The sequence below is a fragment of the Oncorhynchus tshawytscha genome, linkage group LG03, assembly GCF_018296145.1.
Source record: "Oncorhynchus tshawytscha isolate Ot180627B linkage group LG03, Otsh_v2.0, whole genome shotgun sequence".
Classification (NCBI taxonomy): Eukaryota; Metazoa; Chordata; class Actinopteri; order Salmoniformes; family Salmonidae; genus Oncorhynchus; species Oncorhynchus tshawytscha.
In genome coordinates this window covers 78631438-78653937 of record NC_056431.1, presented here as the reverse complement: position 1 = coordinate 78653937, position 22500 = coordinate 78631438, and the positions used below count along the sequence as shown (strand labels likewise).

General features: G+C 48.9%; 1 protein-coding gene across 9 annotated transcripts in view; it reads right to left on the bottom strand.

Annotated features, from left to right (window-relative positions):
- pard3bb (par-3 family cell polarity regulator beta b) overlaps positions 1-22500 on the bottom strand; it is a 359080-nt gene that overhangs the window by 63722 nt on the left and 272858 nt on the right. For all 9 annotated transcript variants that reach the window (XM_042320041.1, XM_042320039.1, XM_042320042.1 and 6 more), the window contains 2 exons: positions 20798-21010; positions 12170-12377 (listed from right to left, as the gene is read on the bottom strand). In XM_042320041.1, coding sequence (XP_042175975.1) covers positions 12170-12377; positions 20798-21010 — 421 coding nt within the window. The remainder of the gene's footprint in view (positions 1-12169; positions 12378-20797; positions 21011-22500) is intronic.

Below are 22500 nucleotides of genomic sequence, written 5' to 3'. Positions count from 1 at the left end.
CAGTAGGTCATCATCCCAGCAGTAGATCATGATCCCAGCAGTAGGTCTTCATCCCATCAGTAGGTCATCATCCCCGCAGTAGGTCATCCTCCCATCAGTAGGTCATCCTCCCTTCAGTAAGTCATCATCCCAGCAGTAGGTCCTCATCCCAGCAGTAGATCATCATCCCAGCAGTAGGTCATCATCCCAGCAGTAGATCATCATCCCATCAGTAGGTCATCATCCCAGCAGTAGATCATGATCCCAGCAGTAGATCATGATCCCAGCAGTACGTCCTCATCCCATCAGTAGGTCATCATCCCAGCAGTAGGTCATCATCCCAGCAGTAGGTCATCATCCCATCAGTAGGTCATCCACCCAGCAGTATGTCATCCTCCCAGCAGTAGGTTATCCTCCCAGGGGTAGGTCATCATCCCAGCAGTAGGTCATCCACCCAGGAGTAGAACATCATCCCAGCAGTAGGTCATCCACCCAGCAGTAGGTCATCCTCCCAGCAGTTGGTCATCCCATCAGTAGGCCATCACATCAGTAGGTCATCATCCCAGCAGTAGGTTATCCTCCAAAGAGTAGGTCTTCCCATCTGTAGGTCATCCTCCCAGCAGTAGGTTATCCACCCAGGAGTAGGTCATCCCATCAGTAGGTCATCCCATCAGTAGGTCATCCCATCAGTAGGTCATCATCCCAGCGGTAGTTTATCCACCCAGGAGTAGGTCATCCCATCAGTAGGTCATCCCATCAGTAGGTCATCCTCCCAGCAGTAGGTTATCCACCCAGGAGTAGGTCATCCCATCAGTAGGTCAGCATCCCAGCAGTAGTTTATCCTCCCAGCAGTAGCTCATAGTGAGGGAGAGGGACTAGCTACAAGTCAGGTGATTTCCCCAGTGCATTAGGAGCCAAATAGACCAAAGGGAGAGAGGCAGAACAAGGCGTGAGGGTGTAGAAATACACCCAATCATCAGACAGACACTGTATCCTCCCAGTTAATACATATGATTCAGAACTACAGGGGAGAGTAAGGAGAGAGAGGAGAGGAGTGGAGAGAGAAGAGTGGAGAGAGAGGGGTCGAAAGAGAGGAGAAGAGTGGAGAGAGAGGAGTGGAGAGAGAGGAGAGGAGTGGAGAGAGAAGAGTGGAGAGAGAGGGGTCGAAAGAGAGGAGAGGAGTGGAGAGAAAGGAGATGAGTGGAGAGAGGAGTGGAGAGAGGGGAGAGGAGTAGAGAGAGGGGAGAGGACTGGAGAGAGAAGAGTGGAGAGAGAGGGGTCGAAAGAGAGGAGAAGAGTGGAGAGAGAGGAGAGGAGTGGAGAGAGAAGAGTGGAGAGAGAGAGGGGTCGAAAGAGAGGAGAGGAGTGGAGAGAGAGGAGAGGAGTGGAGAGAGGAGTGGAGAGAGGGGAGAGGAGTAGAGAGAGGGGAGAGGACTGGAGAGAGAAGAGTGGAGAGAGAGGGGTCGAAAGAGAGGAGAAGAGTGGAGAGAGAGGAGAGGAGTGGAGAGAGAAGAGTGGAGAGAGAGGGGTCGAAAGAGAGAGAGGAGTGGAGAGAAAGGAGATGAGTGGAGAGAGGAGTGGAGAGAGGGGAGAGGAGTAGAGAGAGGGGAGAGGACTGGAGAGAGAAGAGTGGAGAGAGAGGGGTCGAAAGAGAGGAGAAGAGTGGAGAGAGAGGAGGGAGAGGAGAGAGGAGTGGAGAGAGAAGAGGGGTGGAAAGAGAGAAGGGGAGAGAGGAGAGGAGTGGAGAGAAAGAGATGAGTGGAGAGAGAGATGGAGAAGACTGGGGAGAGGAGTGGAGAGAGGGAGATGGACTGGAGAGAGAAGAGTGGAGAGAGAGGGGAGAAGAGAGGAGAAGAGTGGAGAGAGAGGAGAGGAGTGGAGAGAGAAGAGTGGAGAGAGAGAGGGGTCGAAAGAGAGGAGAAGAGTGGAGAGAGAGGAGAGGAGTGGAGAGAGGTGTGGAGAGAGATCAGAAGACTGGAGAGAGAGGAGTGGAGAGAGATGAGATGAGTGGAGAGAGGGGAGAGGAGTGGAGAGGAGTGGAGAGAGGGGACATGAGTGGAGCGAGATGAGATAGAGGAGTGGAGATAGATGAGATAGAGGAGAGAGAGATGGGAAGAGGGGATGGAGGGAGAAGGGAAGATGGGATGGAGGAGAGGGAAGATGGGATGAGAGGGAGAAGGGAAGAGGTGAAGAGAGGATGGAGTGGAGAAGGGAAGGAGAGGAGTGGAAGGGATGGAGGGAGAGAGAAGAAGAGGGGGATGAGAGGGAAGAGGGGATGGAGGGAGAAGGGAAGATGGGATGGAGGAGAAGGGAAGATGGGATGGAGGGAGAAGGGAAGGAGGGAAGATGGGATGGAGGGAGAAGGGAAGGAGGGGAAGATGGGATGGAGGGAGAAGGGAAGAGGGGATGGAGGGGAAGGGATGGAGGGAGAAGGGGGATGGAGGGAGAAGGGAAGAGGGGATGGAAGGAGAAGGGAAGAGGGGATGGAGGGAGAAGGGAAGGAGGGAAGAGGGGATGGAGGGAGAAGGGAAGGAGGGGAGGGAGGGAGGGAGAAGGGAAGGAGGGAGGGAAGGGGATGGAGGGGGAGGGAAGGAAGGGGATGGAGGGAAGGGAAGAGGGGATGGAGGGAGAAGGGAAGGAGGGAGAAGGGAAGAGGGATGGAGGGAGAAGGGATGGAGGGAGAAGGGAAGGATGGAGAAGGGAAGGAGGGAGAAGGGGATGGAGGGAGAAGGGAAGGAGGGAGAAGGGATGGAGGGAGATGGGATGGAGGGAGAAGGGGGAAGGGGGATGGAGGGAGAAGGGAAGGAGGGAGAAGGGAAGGAGGGAGAAGGGGATGGAGGGGGGAAGATGGGATGGAGGGAGGAGGGAGGGAGAGGGATGGAGGGAGAAGGGAAGGGGGATGGAGGGAGAAGGGAGGGGGATGGAGGGGAAGATGGGATGGAGGGAGAAGGGAAGAGATGGATGGAGGGGAGGGGATGGAGGGAGAAGGGAAGATGGGATGGAGGGGGAGGGAAGATGGGATGGAGGGAGAAGGGAAGAGGGGATGGAGGGAAGGGGGGATGGAGGGAAAAGGGGATGGAGGGAGAAGGGAAGGGGGAAAAGGGGATGGGAGGGAAGATGGGATGGAGGGAGGAGGGAAGAGGGGATGGAGGGAAGGGGGATGGAGGGAAAGGGAAGGAGGGAAGATGGGATGGAGGAGGAGGGAAGAGGGGATGGAGGGAGAAGGGAAGAGGGAAGGGGGAAAAGGGGATGGAGGGAAGATGGGATGGAGGGAGAGGGAGGGAAGAGGGGATGGAGGGAGAAGGGAAGAGGGGATGGAGGGAATATGGGATGGGGGAGGGAAGGAGGGAAGAGGGGATGGAGGGGAGGGGGGAGGGGATGGAGGGAGGGAAAGGGGGAGGGGAGGGATGGAGGGAAAGAGGGAATGGAGGGGAGGAGGGAAGAAGGGATGGAGGGAAGGAGGGGATGGAGGGAAGGGGAAGAGGGGATGGAGGGGGAAGGGAAGAAGGGAAGGGATGGAGGGAGGGAGGGGAGGGAAGAGGGGAGGGAAGAGGGGGAGGGGATGGAGGGAAGGGAGGGGATGGAGGGAAGAGGGGATGGAGGGATGGAGGGAAGATGGGGGGATGGAGGGAGAAGAGGGATGGAGGGAAGGAGGGATGGAGGGAAGAGGGGATGGAGGGAAGATGGGATGGAGGAAGGAGGGAAGAGGATGGAGGGAAGAGGGGATGGAGGAGAAGGGGAAGAGGGGAGGGAGGAGGGAGGGATGGAGGGGGAGGAAGATGGATGGAGGGAGGGGATGGAGGGGATGGGATGGGAGGGATGGAGGGAGGGAAGAAGGGATGGAGGGAAGAAGAGGGATGGAGGGAAGGGGATGGAGGGAAGAGGGATGGAGGGAGAAGAGGGGATGGAGGGAGGGAAGAGGGGGATGGAGGGAAGGGAATGGAGGGAGGGGTGGAGGGAAGAGGGGATGGAGGGAAGATGGGATGGAGGGAGAAGGGAAGGAGGGAAGAGGGGATGGAGGAGAAGGAAGAAGGGGGGAAGGGGGAAGAGGGGATGGAGGGAGAAGGGAAGGGGGGAAAAGGGGAGAAGGGGAAAAGGGGGGGAGGGGATGGAGGGAGAAGGGAAGGGGGAGGAAGGGGATGGAGGGAGAAGGGAAGGGGGTGGAGGGAGAAGGGTTGAGGGGATGGAGGGAGAAGGGAAGGAGGGATGGAGGGAGAAGGGAAGGAGGGAGAAGGGAAGGAGGGAGAAGGGAAGAGGGGATGGAGGTAGAAGGGAAGGAGGGAGAAGGGAAGGAGGGATGGAGGGTGAAGGGAAGGGGGATGGAGGGAAGATGGGATGGAGGGAGAAGGGAAGGGGGATGGATGGAAGATGGGATGGAAGGAAGAGGGGTCGTGGGGTTAGACAGGGATGCAGCTTAAGCCCCACCCTCTTCAATATATATATATATATATATATATATATATATATATATATATATATATATATATATATATATATATATATATATATATATATATCAACAAATTGGCGAGGGCACTAGAACAGTCTGCAGCACCCGGCCTCACCCTGCTAGAATCTGAAGTCAAATGTCTGCTGTTTGCTGATGATCTGGTGCTTCTGTCACCAACCAAGGAGGGCCTACAGCAGCACCTAGATCTTATGCACAGATTCTGTCAGACCTGGGCCCTGACAGTAAATCTCAGTAAGACCAAAATAATGGTGTTCCAAAAAAGGTCCAGTCACCAGGACCACAAATACAAATTCCATCTAGACACTGTTGCCCTAGAGCACACAAAAAACTATACATACCTTGGCCTAAACATCAGCGCCACAGGTAACTTCCACAAAGCTGTGAACGATCTGAGAGACAAGGCAAGAAGGGCATTCTATGCCATCAAAAGGAACATACATTTCAACATACCAATTAGGATTTGGCTAAAAATACTTGAATCAGTCATAGAGCCCATTGCCCTTTATGGTTGTGAGGTCTGGGGTCCGCTCACCAACCAAGACTTCACAAAATGGGACAAACACCAAATTGAGACTCTGCATACAGAATTCTGCAAAAATATCCTCCGTGTACAACGTAGAACACCAAATAATGCATGCAGAGCAGAATTAGGCCGATACCCACTAATTATCAAAATCCAGAAAAGAGCTGTTAAATTCTATAACCACCTAAAAGGAAGCGATTCCCAAACCTTCCACAACAAAGCCATCACCTACAGAGAGATGAACCTGGAGAAGAGTCCCCTAAGCAAGCTGGTCCTGGGGCTCTGTTCACAAACACACCCCACAGAGCCCCAGGACAGCAGCACAATTAGACCCAACCAAATCATGAGAAAACAAAAAGATAACTACTTAACACATTGGAAAGAATTAACAAAAAAACAGAGCAAACTAGAATGCTATTTGGCCCTAAACAGAGAGTACACAGCGGCAGAATACCTGACCACTGTGACTGACCCAAAATTAAGGAAAGCTTTGACTCTGTACAGACTCAGTGAGCATAGCCTTGCTATTGAGAAAGGCCGCCGTAGGCATGGCTCTCAAGAGAAGACAGGCTATGTGCTCACTGCCCACAAAATGAGGTGGAAACTGAGCTGCACTTCCTGAGTTCCTGCCTAATGTATGACCATATTAGAGACATATTTCCCTCAGATTACACAGATCCACAAAGAATTCGAAAACAAATCCAATTTTGATAAACTCCCATATCTACTGGGTGAAATTCCACAGTGTGCCATCAGAGCAGCAAGATTTGTGACCTGTTGCCACGAGAAAAGGGCAACCAGCGAAGAACACCATTGTAAATACAACCCATATCTATGCTTATTTATTTTATCTTGTGTCCTTTACCATTTGTACATTGTTAAAACACTGTATATATATATAATATGACATTTGTAATGTCTTTATTGTTTTGAAACTTCTGTATGTGTAATGTTTACTGTTAATTTTTATTGTTTATTTCACTTTTATATATTATCTACCTCACTTGCTTTGGCAATGTTAACACGTGTTTCCCATGTCAATAAAGCCCTTGAATTGAATTGAATTGAGGGAGGACATGATAAGTAAATAAGGGACAGAGAGAGGGGGGGAGGAGTTAATATGGTCCATCATGGTGCATAGGCCGGAGAACAGGAGTTTATAAAATGATGGTAATAGACCACTAGTATGGTAATAGGACATCAACAGGACAAAGACATCTGCAAATGGATCCAGACTCCTCCTTAATCCTTGCTGTGTCCCTGCCTCCTTCCTACCCTCTTCTTTTAAGTACCATTCCATTAAAAACACTGTCTCTCTCTGACCTTTCAGTGGGTCGCCCCGTCACCACAGAGAAGGTTAGTGCATAAAACACTGTTTCTTCTGAACAACAAGGCTGCATTCTAATGAGGGGTCCAAGACAGGCAGAGTGGGATCTGCAGTGGGCCGCTCCCCATCTCTCTCTCTCTCATGGACCACAGGGAGGAGCAGGAAGAGACAGGCAGAGTGGGATCTGCAGTGGGCCGCTCCCCATCTCTCTCTCTCATGGACCACAGGGAGGAGCAGGAAGAGACAGGCAGAGTGGGATCTGCAGTGGGCCGCTCCCCATCTCTCTCTCATGGACCACAGAGAGGAGCAGGAAGACAGGCAGAGTGGGATCTGCAGTGGGCCGCTCCCCATCTCTCTCTCATGGACCACAGGGAGGAGCAGGAAGAGACAGGCAGGACCAGGCAGGTATGGTGGGTGAGAGACAGGCAGGACCAGGCAGGTATGGTGGGTGGAAGACAGGCAGGACCATGCAGGTAAGGTGGGTGAGAGACAGGCAGGATCAGGCAGGTATGGTGGGTGAGAGACAGGCAGGACCAGGCAGGTATGGTGGGTGGAAGACAGGCAGGACCATGCAGATAAGGTGGGTGAGAGACAGGCAGGATCAGGAAGGTATGGTGGGTGGGAGACAGGCAGGACCAGGCAGGTATGGTGGGTGAGAGACAGGCAGGATCAGGTAGGTATGGTGGGTGAGAGACAGGCAGGACCATGCAGATAAGGTGGGTAAGAGACAGGCAGGATCAGGCAGGTATGGTGGGTGGGAGACAGGCATCCAGACAGGCAGGACCAGGCAGGTATGGTGGGTGAGAGACATGCAGGACCAGGCAGGTATGGTGGGTGAGAGACAGATGCTTTGGGGCGGTTTTTCTGCAAAGGGACCAGGACGACTGATCCGTGTAAAGGAAATAATGAATGGGGCCATGTATCGTGAGATTTTGAGTGAAAACCTCCTTCCATCAGCAAGGGCATTGAAGATGAAATGTGGCTGGGTCTTTCAGCATGACAATGATCCCAAACACACCGCCCGGGCAACGAAGGAGTGGCTTCGTAAGAAGCATTTCAAGGTCCTGGAGTGGCCTAGCCAGTCTCCAGATCTCAACCCCATAGAACATCTTTGGAGGGAGTTGAAAGTCTGTGTTGCCCAGCAACAGCCCCAAAACATCACTGCTCTAGAGGAGATCTGCATGGAGGAATGGGCCAAAATACCAGCAACAGTGTGTGAAAACCTTGTGAAGACTTACAGAAAACGTTTGACCTCTGTCATTGCCAACAAAGGGTATATAACAAAGTATTGATTTAAACTTTTGTTATTGACCAAATACTTATTTTCCACCATAATTTGCAAATAAATTCATTAAAAATCCTACAATGTGATTTTCTGGATTTTTTTTCTTATTTTGTCTGTCATAGTTGAAGTGTACCTATGATGAAAATTACAGGCCTCTCTCATCTTTTTAAGTGGGAGAACTTGCACAATTGGTGGCTGACTAAATACTTTTTTCCCCCACTGTATGTAAGAATACTGTTCATCGACTACAGCTCAGCATTCAACACCATAGTACCCTCCAAACTCGTCATTAAGCTGGAAACCCTGGGTCTCGACCCCGCCCTGTGCAACTGGGTCCTGGACTTTCTGATGGGCCGCCCCCGGGTGATGAGGGTAGGAAACAACATCTCCACCCCGCTGATCCTCAACACTGGGGCCCCACAAGGGTGCGTTCTGAGCCCTCTCCTGTACTCCCTGTTCACCCACGACTGCGTGGCCACGCACGCCTCCAACTCAATCATCAAGTTTGCGGACGACATAAACAGTGGTAGGCTTGATTACCAACAACGACGAGACGGCCTACAGGGAGGAGGTGAGGGCCCTCGGAGTGTGGTGTCAGGAAAATAACCTCACACTCAACGTCAACAAAACAAAGGAGATGATCATGGATTTCAGGAAACAGCAGAGGGAGCACCCCCCTATCCACATCGACGGGACAGTAGTGGAGAGGGAAGTAAGTTTTAAGTTCCTCGGCGTACACATCACAGACAAACTGAAATGGTCCACCCACACAGACAGCATCGTGAAGAAGGCGCATCAGCGCCTTCCCGAGCCACTGCCTGTTCACCCCGCTATCATCCAGAAGGCGAGGTCAGTACAGGTGCATCAAAGCTGGGACCGAGAGACTGAAAAACAGCTGCTATCTCAAGGCCATCAGACTTTTAAACAGCCACCACTAACATTGAGTGGCTGCTGCCAACATACTGACTCATCTCTAGCCACTTTAATCATTAAAAATAGGATGTAATAAATGTATCACTAGTCACTTTAAACAATGCCACTTAATATAATGTTTACATACCCTACATTACTCATCTCATATGTATATACTGTACTCGATACCATCTACTGTATCTTGCCTATGCCGCTCTGTACCATCACTCATTCATATATCTTTATGTACATATTCTTTATCCCTTTACACTTGTGTGTATAAGGTGGTAGTTGTGACGTTGTTAGATTACTTGTTAGATATTACATGTTAGATATATTATAAGAAACATTAATGTGTTGAAAATCCCAAATTGTTTGCATAGTCAACTTACACACACACTTACCCCACCAGACTTGCCACCAGGGGTCTTTTCACAGTCCCCAAATCCAGAACAAATTCAAGAAAGTGTACAGTATTATATAGAGCCCTAATTGCATGGAACTTCCTTCCATCTCATGTAGCTAAAAAAAATAGCAAACCTGGTTTCAAAAAACAGATAAAGCAACACCTCACGGCACAACGCCTCTCCCCTACTGGACTAAACTATTATAGTTTGTGTGTATGTATTGATATGTAGGCTACGTGTGCCATTTTTTAATGGTATGTATTTCTGTCCTTGAACTGTTCATGTCTATTGATGTTCTGTATTATGTTTCATGTTACATGTGGAACCCCAGGAAGAGTAGCTGCTGCTTGTGCAACAGTTAATTGAGATCCTAATAAAATACCAAATACGTTCATGGACATGACAGTCCTTACTGAAGACACTAATGGACATGACAGTCCTTACTGAAGACACTAATGGACATGACAGTCCTTACTGAAGACACTAATGGACATGACAGTCCTTACTGAAGACACTAATGGACATGACTTCCTTACTGAAGACACTAATGGACATGACAGTCCTTACTGAAGACACGAATGGACATGACAGTCCTTACTGAAGACACGAATGGACATGACAGTCCTTACTGAAGACACGAATGGACATGACAGTCCTTACTGAAGACACGAATGGACATGACAGTCCTTACTGAAGACACTAATGGACATGACATTCCTTACTGAAGACACGAATGGACATGACAGTCCTTACTGAAGACACTAATGGACATGACAGTCCTTACTGAAGACACGAATGGACATGACAGTCCTTACTGAAGACACGAATGGACATGACAGTCCTTACTGAAGACACTAATGGACATGACATTCCTTACTGAAGACACTAATGGACATGACATTCCTTACTGAAGACACTAATGGACATGACAGTCCTTACTGAAGACACTAATGGACATGACAGTCCTTACTGAAGACACTAATGGACATGACTTCCTTACTGAAGACACTAATGGACATGACAGTCCTTACTGAAGACACTAATGGACATGACAGTCCTTACTGAAGACACGAATGGATATGACAGTCCTTACTGAAGACACTAATGGACATGACATTCCTTACTGAAGACACGAATGGACATGACAGTCCTTACTGAAGACACTAATGGACATGACAGTCCTTACTGAAGACACGAATGGACATGACAGTCCTTACTGAAGACACTAATGGACATGACAGTCCTTACTGAAGACACTAATGGACATGACAGTCCTTACTGAAGACACGAATGGACATGACAGTCCTTACTGAAGACACGAATGGACATGACAGTCCTTACTGAAGACAATAATGGACATGACATTCCTTACTGAAGACACTAATGGACATGACATTCCTTACTGAAGACACTAATGGACATGACAGTCCTTACTGAAGACACGAATGGACATGACAGTCCTTACTGAAGACACTAATGGACATGACATTCCTTACTGAAGACACGAATGGACATGACAGTCCTTACTGAAGACACTAATGGACATGACAGTCCTTACTGAAGACACGAATGGACATGACAGTCCTTACTGAAGACACTAATGGACATGACAGTCCTTACTGAAGACACTAATGGACATGACAGTCCTTACTGAAGACACGAATGGATATGACAGTCCTTACTGAAGACACTAATGGACATGACATTCCTTACTGAAGACACGAATGGACATGACAGTCCTTACTGAAGACACTAATGGACATGACAGTCCTTACTGAAGACACGAATGGACATGACAGTCCTTACTGAAGACACGAATGGACATGACAGTCCTTACTGAAGACAATAATGGAAATGCCATTCCTTACTGAAGACACTAATGGACATGACAGTCCTTACTGAAGACAATAATGGAAATGCCATTCCTTACTGAAGACACTAATGGACATGCCATTCCTTACTGAAGACACTAATGGACATGACAGTCCTTACTGAAGACACTAATGGACATGACAGTCCTTACTGAAGACACCAATGGACATGACAGTCCTTATGAAGACACGAATGGACATGACAGTCCTTACTGAAGACACTAATGGACATGACATTCCTTACTGAAGACACTAATGGACATGACAGTCCTTACTGAAGACACTAATGGACATGACATTCCTTACTGAAGACACTAATGGACATGACAGTCCTTACTGAAGACACTAATGGACATGACAGTCCTTACTGAAGACATTCCTGGACATGACAGTCCTTACTGAAGACACGAATGGACATGACAGTCCTTACTGAAGACACTAATGGACATGACAGTCCTTATGAAGACATGAATGGACATGACAGTCCTTACTGAAGACATGAATGGACATGACAGTCCTTACTGAAGACACTAATGGACATGACAGTCCTTACTGAAGACACTAATGGACATGACAGTCCTTACTGAAGACACTCATGGACATGACAGTCCTTACTGAAGACACGAATGGACAGGACAGTCCTTACTGAAGACACCAATGGACATGACAGTCCTTATGAAGACACGAATGGACATGACAGTCCTTACTGAAGACACTAATGGACATGACAGTCCTTACTGAAGACACTAATGGACATGACAGTCCTTACTGAAGACACTAATGGACATGACATTCCTTACTGAAGACACTAATGGACATGACAGTCCTTACTGAAGACACTAATGGACATGACATTCCTTACTGAAGACACTAATGGACATGACAGTCCTTACTGAAGACACTAATGGACATGACAGTCCTTACTGAAGACATTCCTGGACATGACAGTCCTTACTGAAGACACGAATGGACATGACAGTCCTTACTGAAGACACTAATGGACATGACAGTCCTTATGAAGACATGAATGGACATGACAGTCCTTACTGAAGACATGAATGGACATGACAGTCCTTACTGAAGACACTAATGGACATGACAGTCCTTACTGAAGACACTAATGGACATGACAGTCCTTACTGAAGACACTCATGGACATGACAGTCCTTACTGAAGACATTCCTGGACATGACAGTCCTTACTGAAGACACTAATGGACATGACAGTCCTTACTGAAGACATTAATGGACATGGCAGTCCTTACTGAAGACACTAATGGACATGACAGTCCTTACTGAAGACATTAATGGACATGACAGTCCTTACTGAAGACATTAATGGACATGGCAGTCCTTACTGAAGACATGAATGGACACGACAGGAAATGGCCTCACCTCAGTAAACCAAAACCTTTCTTCTTCTTGGCCTTCTTGTCTGACTCGTCCACGTCCTCAGTTATCTTCTTTCCTTTACTGTTGGACTGCTTCTCTTTCTTCGTTCCTTTGGCCTTCTTCTTGTCTTGCCTCTCCTCTTCCCCCACGCCCTGGCGAGAGGAGCCGCTGGCAGGGGTGTCCCGTCCCGAACTCTGGTCTGACAGGTCATCTGGAGAGGAGAGACACACAGCCAGTTAACCCGGTACCCCCTGTATATTGACTCTGTACCGGTACCTCTGTGTATTGACTCTGTACCGGTACCCCCTGTATATAGCCTCCACATTGACTCTGTACCGGTACCCCCTGTATATTGACTCTGTACCGGTACCTCTGTGTATTGACTCTGTACCGGTACACCCTGTATATAACCTCCACATTGACTCTGTACCGGTACCCCCTGTATATAGCCTCCACATTGACTCTGTACCAGTACCCCCTGTATATAGCCTCCACATTGACTCTGTACCAGTACCCCCTGTATATAGCCTCCACATTGACTCTGTACCGGTACCCCCTGTATATAGCCTCCACATTGACTCTGTACCAGTACCCCCTGTATATAGCCTCCACATTGACTCTGTACCGGTACCCCCTGTATATAGCCTCCACATTGACTCTGTACCGGTACCCCCTGTATATAGCCTCCACATTGACTCTGTATCATAACACCCTGTATATAGCCTCCACATTGACTCTGTATCATAACACCCTGTATATAGTCTCCACATTGACTCTGTACCGTAATACCCTGTATATAGCTTCCACATTGACTCTGTACCGTAATACCCTGTATATAGCCTCCACATTGACTCTGTACCGTAATACCCTGTATATAGCCTCCACATTGACTCTGTACCGTAATACCCTGTATATAGCCTCCACATTGACTCTGTACTGGTACCCCCTGTATATAGCCTCAACATTGACTCTGTACCGTAACACCCTGTATATAGCCTCCACATTGACTCTGTACCGTAATACCCTGTATATAGCCTCCACATTGACTCTGTACCGTAATACCCTGTATATAGCCTCCACATTGACTCTGTACCGTAATACCCTGTATATAGCCTCCACATTGACTCTGTACCGTAATACCCTGTATATAGCCTCCACATTGACTCTGTACCGTAATACCCTGTATATAGCCTCCACATTGACTCTGTACCGTAATACCCTGTATATAGCCTCCACATTGACTCTACCGTAACACCCTGTATATAGCCTCCACATTGACTCTGTATCATAACACCCTGTATATAACCTCCACATTGAGTCTGTATCATAACACCCTGTATATAGCCTCCACATTGACTCTGTATCATAACACCCTGTATATAGTCTCCACATTGACTCTGTACCGTAATACCCTGTATATAGCCTCCACATTGACTCTGTACCGTAATACCCTGTATATAGCCTCCACATTGACTCTGTACCGTAATACCCTGTATATAGCCTCCACATTGACTCTACCGTAACACCCTGTATATAGCCTCCACATTGACTCTGTATCATAACACCCTGTATATAACCTCCACATTGAGTCTGTATCATAACACCCTGTATATAGCCTCCACATTGACTCTGTATCATAACACCCTGTATATAGCCTCCACATTGACTCTGTACTGGTACCCCCTGTATATAGCTTCCACATTGACTCTGTACCGTAATACCCTGTATCTAGCCTCCACATTGACTCTGTACCGTAATACCCTGTATATAGCCTCCACATTGACTATGTACCGTAATACCCTGTATATAGCCTCCACATTGACTCTGTACCGTAACACCCTGTATATAGTCTCCACATTGACTCTGTACCGTAACACCCTGTATATAGCCTCCACATTGACTCTGTACCGTAACACCCTGTATATAGCCTCCACATTGACTCTGTACCGTAACACCCTGTATATAGCCTCCACATTGACTCTGTACCGTAACACCCTGTATATAGCCTCCACATTGACTCTGTACCGTAATACCCTGTATATAGACTCCACATTGACTCTGCTGTTATTTACTGTTCTTTAATTATTTGTTATTATCTCTTAATTTAATTCTGTTACGTTTTTTTTTTGTGTATTTGCTGAAAAGTGCATTGTTGGTTCGGGTTAGTTAGTTTTCACTGTTTCACTATTGTACTTGGCTCATGTGACAAATACAATTTGATTTAGATTTTATAGAGTAGTGATAGGATATAGCACTGTAAAGCGTATAGCGTAGTGAAAGGATATAGTACTGTAAAGGATATATAGTAGTGATAGGAGATAGTACTGTAAAGGATATATAGTAGTGATAGGAGATAGTACTGTAAAGGGTATAGAGTAGTGATAGGAGATAGCACTGTAAAGCGTATAGCGTAGTGAAAGGATATAGTGCTGTAAAGGATATATAGTAGTGATAGGAGATAGTACTGTAAAGGGTATAGAGTAGTGATAGGAGATAGCACTGTAAAGCGTATAGCGTAGTGAAAGGATATAGTGCTGTAAAGGATATATAGTAGTGATAGGAGATAGCACTGTAAAGGATATATAGTAGTGATAGGAGATAGCACTGTAAAGCGTATAGCGTAGTGAAAGGATATAGTGCTGTAAAGGATATATAGTAGTGATAGGAGCCCACCCCTCCTCTCCATGCTTTGTGTCCTCAGGATTAATTTACGTTGAGCTGCAGTGCGTGTCGAACAAAAAGCATGTTCTGATGCATATTAGAGTGTCTCTCTCGCTGAACGGTCCTCTGTGGATCTACTGTGTTAATGAATAATACCAGCTTTAAACACATCACAGCCGTGCCCGTATCAATTCACTACTCTAACTTCTGTTGGAATTAATGTGTGCCATGGGGAGAGAGAGAGAAACAGAGAGAGAGAGAGAGAGAGAAACAGTGAGAGAGAGAGACACAGAGAGAGAGAGAGACAGAGAGAGAGACAGAGAGAGAGAAACAGAGAGAGAGAGAGACAGAGAGACAGAGAGAGAGAGATAGAGAGAAACAGAGAGCGAGAGAGACAGAGAGAGAGAGAGAGAGAGAGAGACAGAGAGAGAGACAGAGAGAGAGAGAGAACAGAGAGAGAGAGACAGATAGAGAGAGACAGATAGAGAGAAAGATAGAGAGACAGAGAGAGAGAGAGACAGAGGGAGAGAGAGACAGGGAGAGAGAGAGAGAGAGAGAGAGGGAGACAGAGAGACAGACAGAGAGAGAGACAGAGAGAGAGTGAGACAGAGAGAGAGAGGGAGAGAGAGAGAGAGAGAGAGAGAGAGAGAGAGACAGAGAGACAGAGAGAGAGAGACAGAGAGAGAGGGAGGGAGAGAGAGAGAGAGGGAGAGAGAGGGAGAGGGGGAGAGAGAGAGAGAGCGAGAGAGAGAGGGGAGAGAGAGGGGGAGAGAGAGAGAGTTAGACAGAGAGAGAGAGAGCGAGAGACAGAAAGAGAAGAGACAGAGAGAGACAGAGAGAGACAGAGAGAGAGAGAGAGAGAGAGAGAGAGAGAGAGAGAGAGAGAGAGAGAGGGGGAGAGAGAGAGGGGGAGAGAGAGAGTTAGACAGAGAGAGAGAGAGAGTTAGACAGAGTTAGACAGAGAGAGAGAGAGAGAGAGAGAGAGAGAGAGAGAGAGAGAGAGAGAGAGAGAGAGAGAGAGAGAGAGTTAGAGAGAGAGAGAGAGAGAGAGAGAGAGAGAGAGAGAGAGAACGTCAGCAGAGGAGCAGGGCTTGTCTGTCATGAAACATGGTGTATTTTAACATGACTGCTCTACAGGGAATGAGTGTGGGCTGAATGTATGGAGTTATCTCTCTCATTCAGACGCTAGGCTTCTTCTGTTTAGCTTTAAAACCCCAGCTAGCTATTTCACCAAGCAACAAACTCCCACATGACAGCGAGAGAAAGAGAGAGAGAAGAGAGACAGAGAAGTTCTTTATTTCTGACCTGATTTTCCAGTTGGAGAAGAGAATGGATGTAATATTCTGTTACATGGTGGTCTACGGTATGGATGAAACACATGCCCACCATGAGACAGACAGACCTCGGAGACTCATAGACAGGGTGACAGCCAGACAGACCTCAGAGAGACTCAGAGAGACAGGGTGACAGCCAGACAGACCTCAGAGAGACAGGGTGACAGCCAGACAGACCTCAGAGAGACTCAGAGAGACTCAGAGAGACAGGGTGACAGCCAGACAGACCTCAGAGAGACTCAGAGAGACAGGGTGACAGCCAGACAGACCTCAGAGAGACAGGGTGACAGCCAGACAGACCTCAGAGAGACTCAGAGAGACAGGGTGACAGCCAGACAGACCTCAGAGAGACAGGGTGACAGCCAGACAGACCTCAGAGAGACAGGGTGACAGCCAGACAGACCTCAGAGAGACTCAGAGAGACAGGGTGACAGCCAGACAGACCTCAGAGAGACTCAGAGAGACAGGGTGACAGCCAGACAGACCTCAGAGACTCAGAGAGACAGGGTGACAGCCAGACAGACCTCAGAGAGACTCAGAGAGACAGGGTGACAGCCAGACAGACCTCAGAGAGACAGGGTGACAGCCAGCCAGGCAGACCTCAGAGAGACAGGGTGACAGCCAGACAGACCTCAGAGAGACAGGGTGACAGCCAGACAGACCTCAGAGAGACTCAGAGAGACAGGGTGACAGCCAGACAGACCTCAGAGAGACTCAGAGAGACAGGGTGACAGCCAGACAGACCTCAGAGAGACTCAGAGAGACAGGGTGACAGCCAGACAGACCTCAGAGAGACAGGGTGACAGCCAGCCAGACAGACCTCAGGAGACAGGGTGACAGCCAGACAGACCTCAGAGAGACTCAGAGAGACAGGGTGACAGCCAGACAGACCTCAGAGAGACTCAGAGAGACAGGGTGACAGCCAGACAGACCTCCTCAGAGAGACTCAGAGAGACAGGGTGACAGCCAGACAGACCCCAGAGAGACTCAGAGAGACAGGGTGACAGCCAGACAGACCTCAGAGACTCAGAGAGACAGGGTGACAGCCAGACAGACCTCAGAGAGACTCAGAGAGACAGGGTGACAGCCAGACAGACCTCAGAGAGACAGGGTGAGAGCCAGACAGACATCAGAGAGACTCAGAGAGACAGGGTGACAGCCAGACGGACCTCAGAGAGACAGGGTGACAGCCAGCCAGGCAGACCTCAGAGAGACAGGGTGATAGCCAGACAGACCTCAGAGAGACTCAGAGACAGGGTGACAGCCAGACAGACCTCTGAGAGACAGGGTGACAGCCAGACAGACTCAGAGAGACTCAGAGAGACAGGGTGACAGCCAGACAGACCTCGGAGAGACTCAGAGAGACAGGGTGACAGCCAGACAGACCTCAGAGAGACTCAGAGAGACAGGGTGACAGCCAGACAGACAGACCTCAGAGAGACAGGGTGACAGCCAGACAGGGGTAGAGGTGAATAAAGGACCACATTGATCGTTCACTCCACACTACTCTTTTCCCTGCAGCCTTGTGTCATCTCAGACTCACTGTGGACGTCTGGCCAGTAACAGATGGACATGCCAGCAGGATCTTTATCTCCCTGTCACTAGCCAGCCCATTTCTCTCTCTCAATCTCTCTCCCTCCATCCCCATCTCTCTCTCCCTCTCTCCCTCCCACTCTCCCCCTCCATCCCCGTCTCTCTCTCCCTCCCTCCCACTCTACCCCTCCATCCCCATCTCTCTCACTCTCCATCTATCTGTTTCTCTCTCTCTCGATATATCTGTCTCTCTCTCTCTAGATCTATCTCTCTCTCTCTCTAGATCCGTCTCTCACAATCTCTCTCAATCTCTCTCCCTCCCTCCCACTCTCCCCCTCCATCCCCATCTCTCTCTCTCTCCATCTATCTGTCTCTCCCTCCATCCCCATCTCTCCTCCCTCTCTCTCCTCTTGTTTTCTCTCTTGATCTGGATCTATCCTCTCTCTCTCTCTCTTGTTTCTCTCTCCCGCCATCTCCATCTTTCCATCTCTCTCTCTCCCTCCCACCCTCTCCCCTCTCTCTCTCCCACCCCCTCTCTCTCTCGTTCTCTCTCATCTGCAGCACCCCGGCCCGACATCCCCCCAAAAAAGGAAGAAAAATCAATCGCCAGGCCACAAAATGACTTCAGCCATTATTAGTGTGAGGATTTAGCTGGCTGCCAAGAGGAGTAAGACCAACTGTTGGTGTCTGTCTGAAGTAGTAAAAGTGTTTTGATCAGTGTTGTACTGGCCAAGGAAGTTTGCTACTTATGTTGGGTTTTTGGGCTTTGTCTCACATCAGATGGCGTCACTCCTACGCCATGTTCATCCCTGAACCGATATGTCTTGTTGGATGTGGAACAAAAATGTTTTGATTTTACCGCCTAATGCTAGTTGCTAATTCTGAAGAATCTGTCTCTAACCATTAGGCTACCTGTCCCTAACCACTAGGCTACCTGTCTCTAACCACTAGGCTACCTGTCCCTAACCACTAGGCTACCTGTCTCTAACCACTAGGCTACCTGTCCCTAACCACTAGGCTACCTGTCTCTAACCACTAGGCTACCTGTCTCTAACCACTAGGCTACCTGTCTCTAACCACTAGGCTACCTGTCTCTAACCACTAGGCTACCTGTCTCTAACCACTAGGCTACCTGTCCCTAACCACTAGGCTACCTGTCCCTAACCACTAGGCTACCTGTCTCTAACCACTAGGCTACCTGTCCCTAACCACTAGGCTACCTGTCTCTAACCACTAGGCTACCTGTCCCTAACCACTAGGCTACCTGTCTCTAACCACTAGGCTACCTGTCTCTAACCACTAGGCTACCTGTCCCTAACCACTAGGCTACCTGTCTCTAACCACTAGGCTACCTGTCTCTAACCACTAGGCTACCTGTCTCTAACCACTAGGCTACCTGTCCCTAACCACTAGGCTACCTGTCCCTAACCACTAGGCTACCTGTCTCTAACCACTAGGCTACCTGTCTCTAACCACTAGGCTACCTGTCTCTAACCACTAGGCTACCTGTCTCTAACCACTAGGCTACCTGTCTCTAACCACTAGGCTACCTGTCTCTAACCACTAGGCTACCTGTCTCTAACCACTAGGCTACCTGTCCCTAACCACTAGGCTACCTGTCTCTAACCACTAGGCTACCTGTCTCTAACCACTAGGCTACCTGTCCCTAACCACTAGGCTACCTGTCTCTAACCACTAGGCTACCTGTCTCTAACCACTAGGCTACCTGTCTCTAACCACTAGGCTACCTGTCTCTAACCACTAGGCTACCTGTCTCTAACCACTAGGCTACCTGTCTCTAACCACTAGGCTACCTGTCCCTAACCACTAGGCTACCTGTCTCTAACCACTAGGCTACCTGTCTCTAACCACTAGGCTACCTGTCTCTAACCACTAGGCTACCTGTCTCTAACCACTAGGCTACCTGTCTCTAACCACTAGGTGCATCCAACATGTGCGAAAGCCATCCAGCCACCGGCGTAGAAAAGGTCAACATGCCACTCTGAGTTTTCCCCAGTTTCATACGTAGGCTGGCGACCTGCGTGATCAAGGAAGCCTCCTCAAGCCTGTAATCCTCAGCAATCAAACAACTACAGCATTGGAACTCTGAGTGATCCGGTTTGTCCCCAAAACAAAGTGTAGTAGATACATCTCCTACAGCTCTAGAACTATTTACATCTCCTACAGCTCTAGAACTATTTACATCTCCTACAGCTCTAGAACTATTTACATCTCCTACAGCTCTAGAACTATTTACATCTCCTACAGCTCTAGAACTATTTACATCTCCTACAGCTCTAGAACTATTTACATCTCCTACAGCTCTAGAACTATTTACATCTCCTACAGCTCTAGAACTATTTACATCTCCTACAGCTCTAGAACTATTTACATCTCCTACAGCTCTAGAACTATTTACATCTCCTACAGCTCTAGAACTATTTACATCTCCTACAGCTCTAGAACTGTTTCCATCTCCTACAGCTCTAGAACTATTTACATCTCCTACAGCTCTAGAACTATTTACATCTCCTACAGCTCTAGAACTATTTACATCTCCTACAGCTCTAGAACTGTTCCCATCTCCTACAGCTCTAGAACTATTTACATCTCCAGACAAAGAGGACTTCAGTGGAAAACTCCTTTGGGACTAACTTTGTTAGCTTGATGGCTAGCAGCTTAGCGAATCTGTCAAGCTTCAACCTGTCTGTTAAGCGGGATACCGGGACAAGAAATCGCGGTCCTTGCTGTTAAAAGCTCACCACGTCGCGGAATCCACGCAAAAAAATGAAGATTGGTTATTGTTTTAGTTAAAATAACCAACCGAGTGATTCAGCTACGCACTCTGATGACGTCAAGCTGTAATCAATATAGTGTACTGCAGTTATACTGCATTCTGGGATTTGAATATTAGGACACATCATATTTTAACTTCTTTGTAGCTATCCCATAGATCCCCCCTCATATTGTGGACAGTGGGCACATATCCTGTCTTCTGTGTCCTGTCGTCAGTCGTTAAGACACGTTAAGTGTTGGAAGGTTAGAGGGTTGGTGCGCGAGAGGGAGTATGTGTGTGTGTGTCTCTCTATCTCTGATATCTTACCATCATCTTCATCAGCTGGTCCGTCGTAAGATTTGTCAATGGCCGCTCTGAAGCTCTCGTTGCAGCCCCTCCCCCTGACCATGTGGGGGCGTGGCCTGTGAAAGGGGAGGGGCTCATTCTTCCTGACCTCTGACATGGCCGTCTGCAGACTCTCCAGAGAACTGGACTTCTTCAAACCCAAGGTAGGACCAAGGTCCATGGCCGGGGAGGGCTCTGAGGAGGGGAGAGGGAGACAGGTTAGGGACCTGGGCAGGAGAGCCCTCTGAGGGGGACAGTAGAGGAAGAAGGAGAAGAGAAGGGGACTCTGCCCCCAGAGGGAGATATAGGGACACTGCTCCATGAAAGAGATATAGGGACACTGCTCCATGAAAGAGATATAAGGACACTGCCCCTAGAGGGAGACATAGGGACACTGCCCCCAGAGGGAGATATAGGGACACTGCCCCATGAAAGAGATATAGGGACACTGCCTCTAGAGGGAGACATGGGGACACTGCCTCTAGAGGGAGATATAGAGACACTGCCTCTAGAGGGAGATATAGGGACACTGCCCCTAGAGGGAGATATAAGGACACTGCCCCTAGAGGGAGACATAGGGACACTGCCCCCAGAGGGAGATATAGGGACACTGCCCCATGAAAGAGATATAGGGACACTGCCTCTAGAGGGAGACATGGGGACACTGCCCCCAGAGGGAGATATAGGGACACTGCCTCTAGAGGGAGATATAGGGACACTGCCCCTAGAGGGAGATATAGGGACACTGCCTCTAGAGGGAGATATAGGGACACTGCCTCTAGAGGGAGATATAGAGACACTGCCTCTAGAGGGAGATATAGGGACACTGCCCCTAGAGGGAGATATAGGGACACTGACCATAGAGAGAGACATAGGGACACTGCCCCCAGAGGGAGATATAGGGACACTGCCCCATGAAAGAGATATAGGGACACTGCCTCTAGAGGGAGACATGGGGACACTGCCCCCAGAGGGAGATATAGGGACACTGCCCCTAGAGGGAGATATAGGGACACTGCCTCTAGAGGGAGATATAGGGACACTGCCTCTAGAGGGAGATATAGAGACACTGCCTCTAGAGGGAGATATAGGGACACTGCCCCTAGAGGGAGATATAGGGACACTGACCCTAGAGAGAGACATAGGGACACTGACCCTAGAGGGAGATATAGGGACACTGCCTCCAGAGGGAGATATAGGGACACTGCCCCATGAAAGAGACATAAGGACACTGCTCCTAGAGGGAGATATAGGGACACTGCCCCTAGAGGGAGATATAGGGACACTGCCTCCAGAGGGAGATATAGGGACACTGCCTCCAGAGGGAGATATAGGGAAACTGCCCCTAGAGGGAGATATAGGGACACTGCCCCTAGAGGGAGATATAGGGACACTGACCCTAGAGGGAGATATAGGGACACTGCCTCCAGAGGGAGATATAGGGAAACTGCCTCTAGAGGGAGATATAGGGACACTGCCTCTCAAGGGAGACATAGGGACACTGCCTCCAGAGGGAGACATAGGAACACTGCCCATAGAGGGAGATATAGGAACACTGCCTCTCGAGGGAGATATAGGGACACTGACCCTAGAGAGAGATATAGGAACACTGCCTCTAGAGGGAGATATAGGGACACTGCCTCCCGAGGGAGATATAGGGAAACTGCCCCTAGAGGGAGATATAG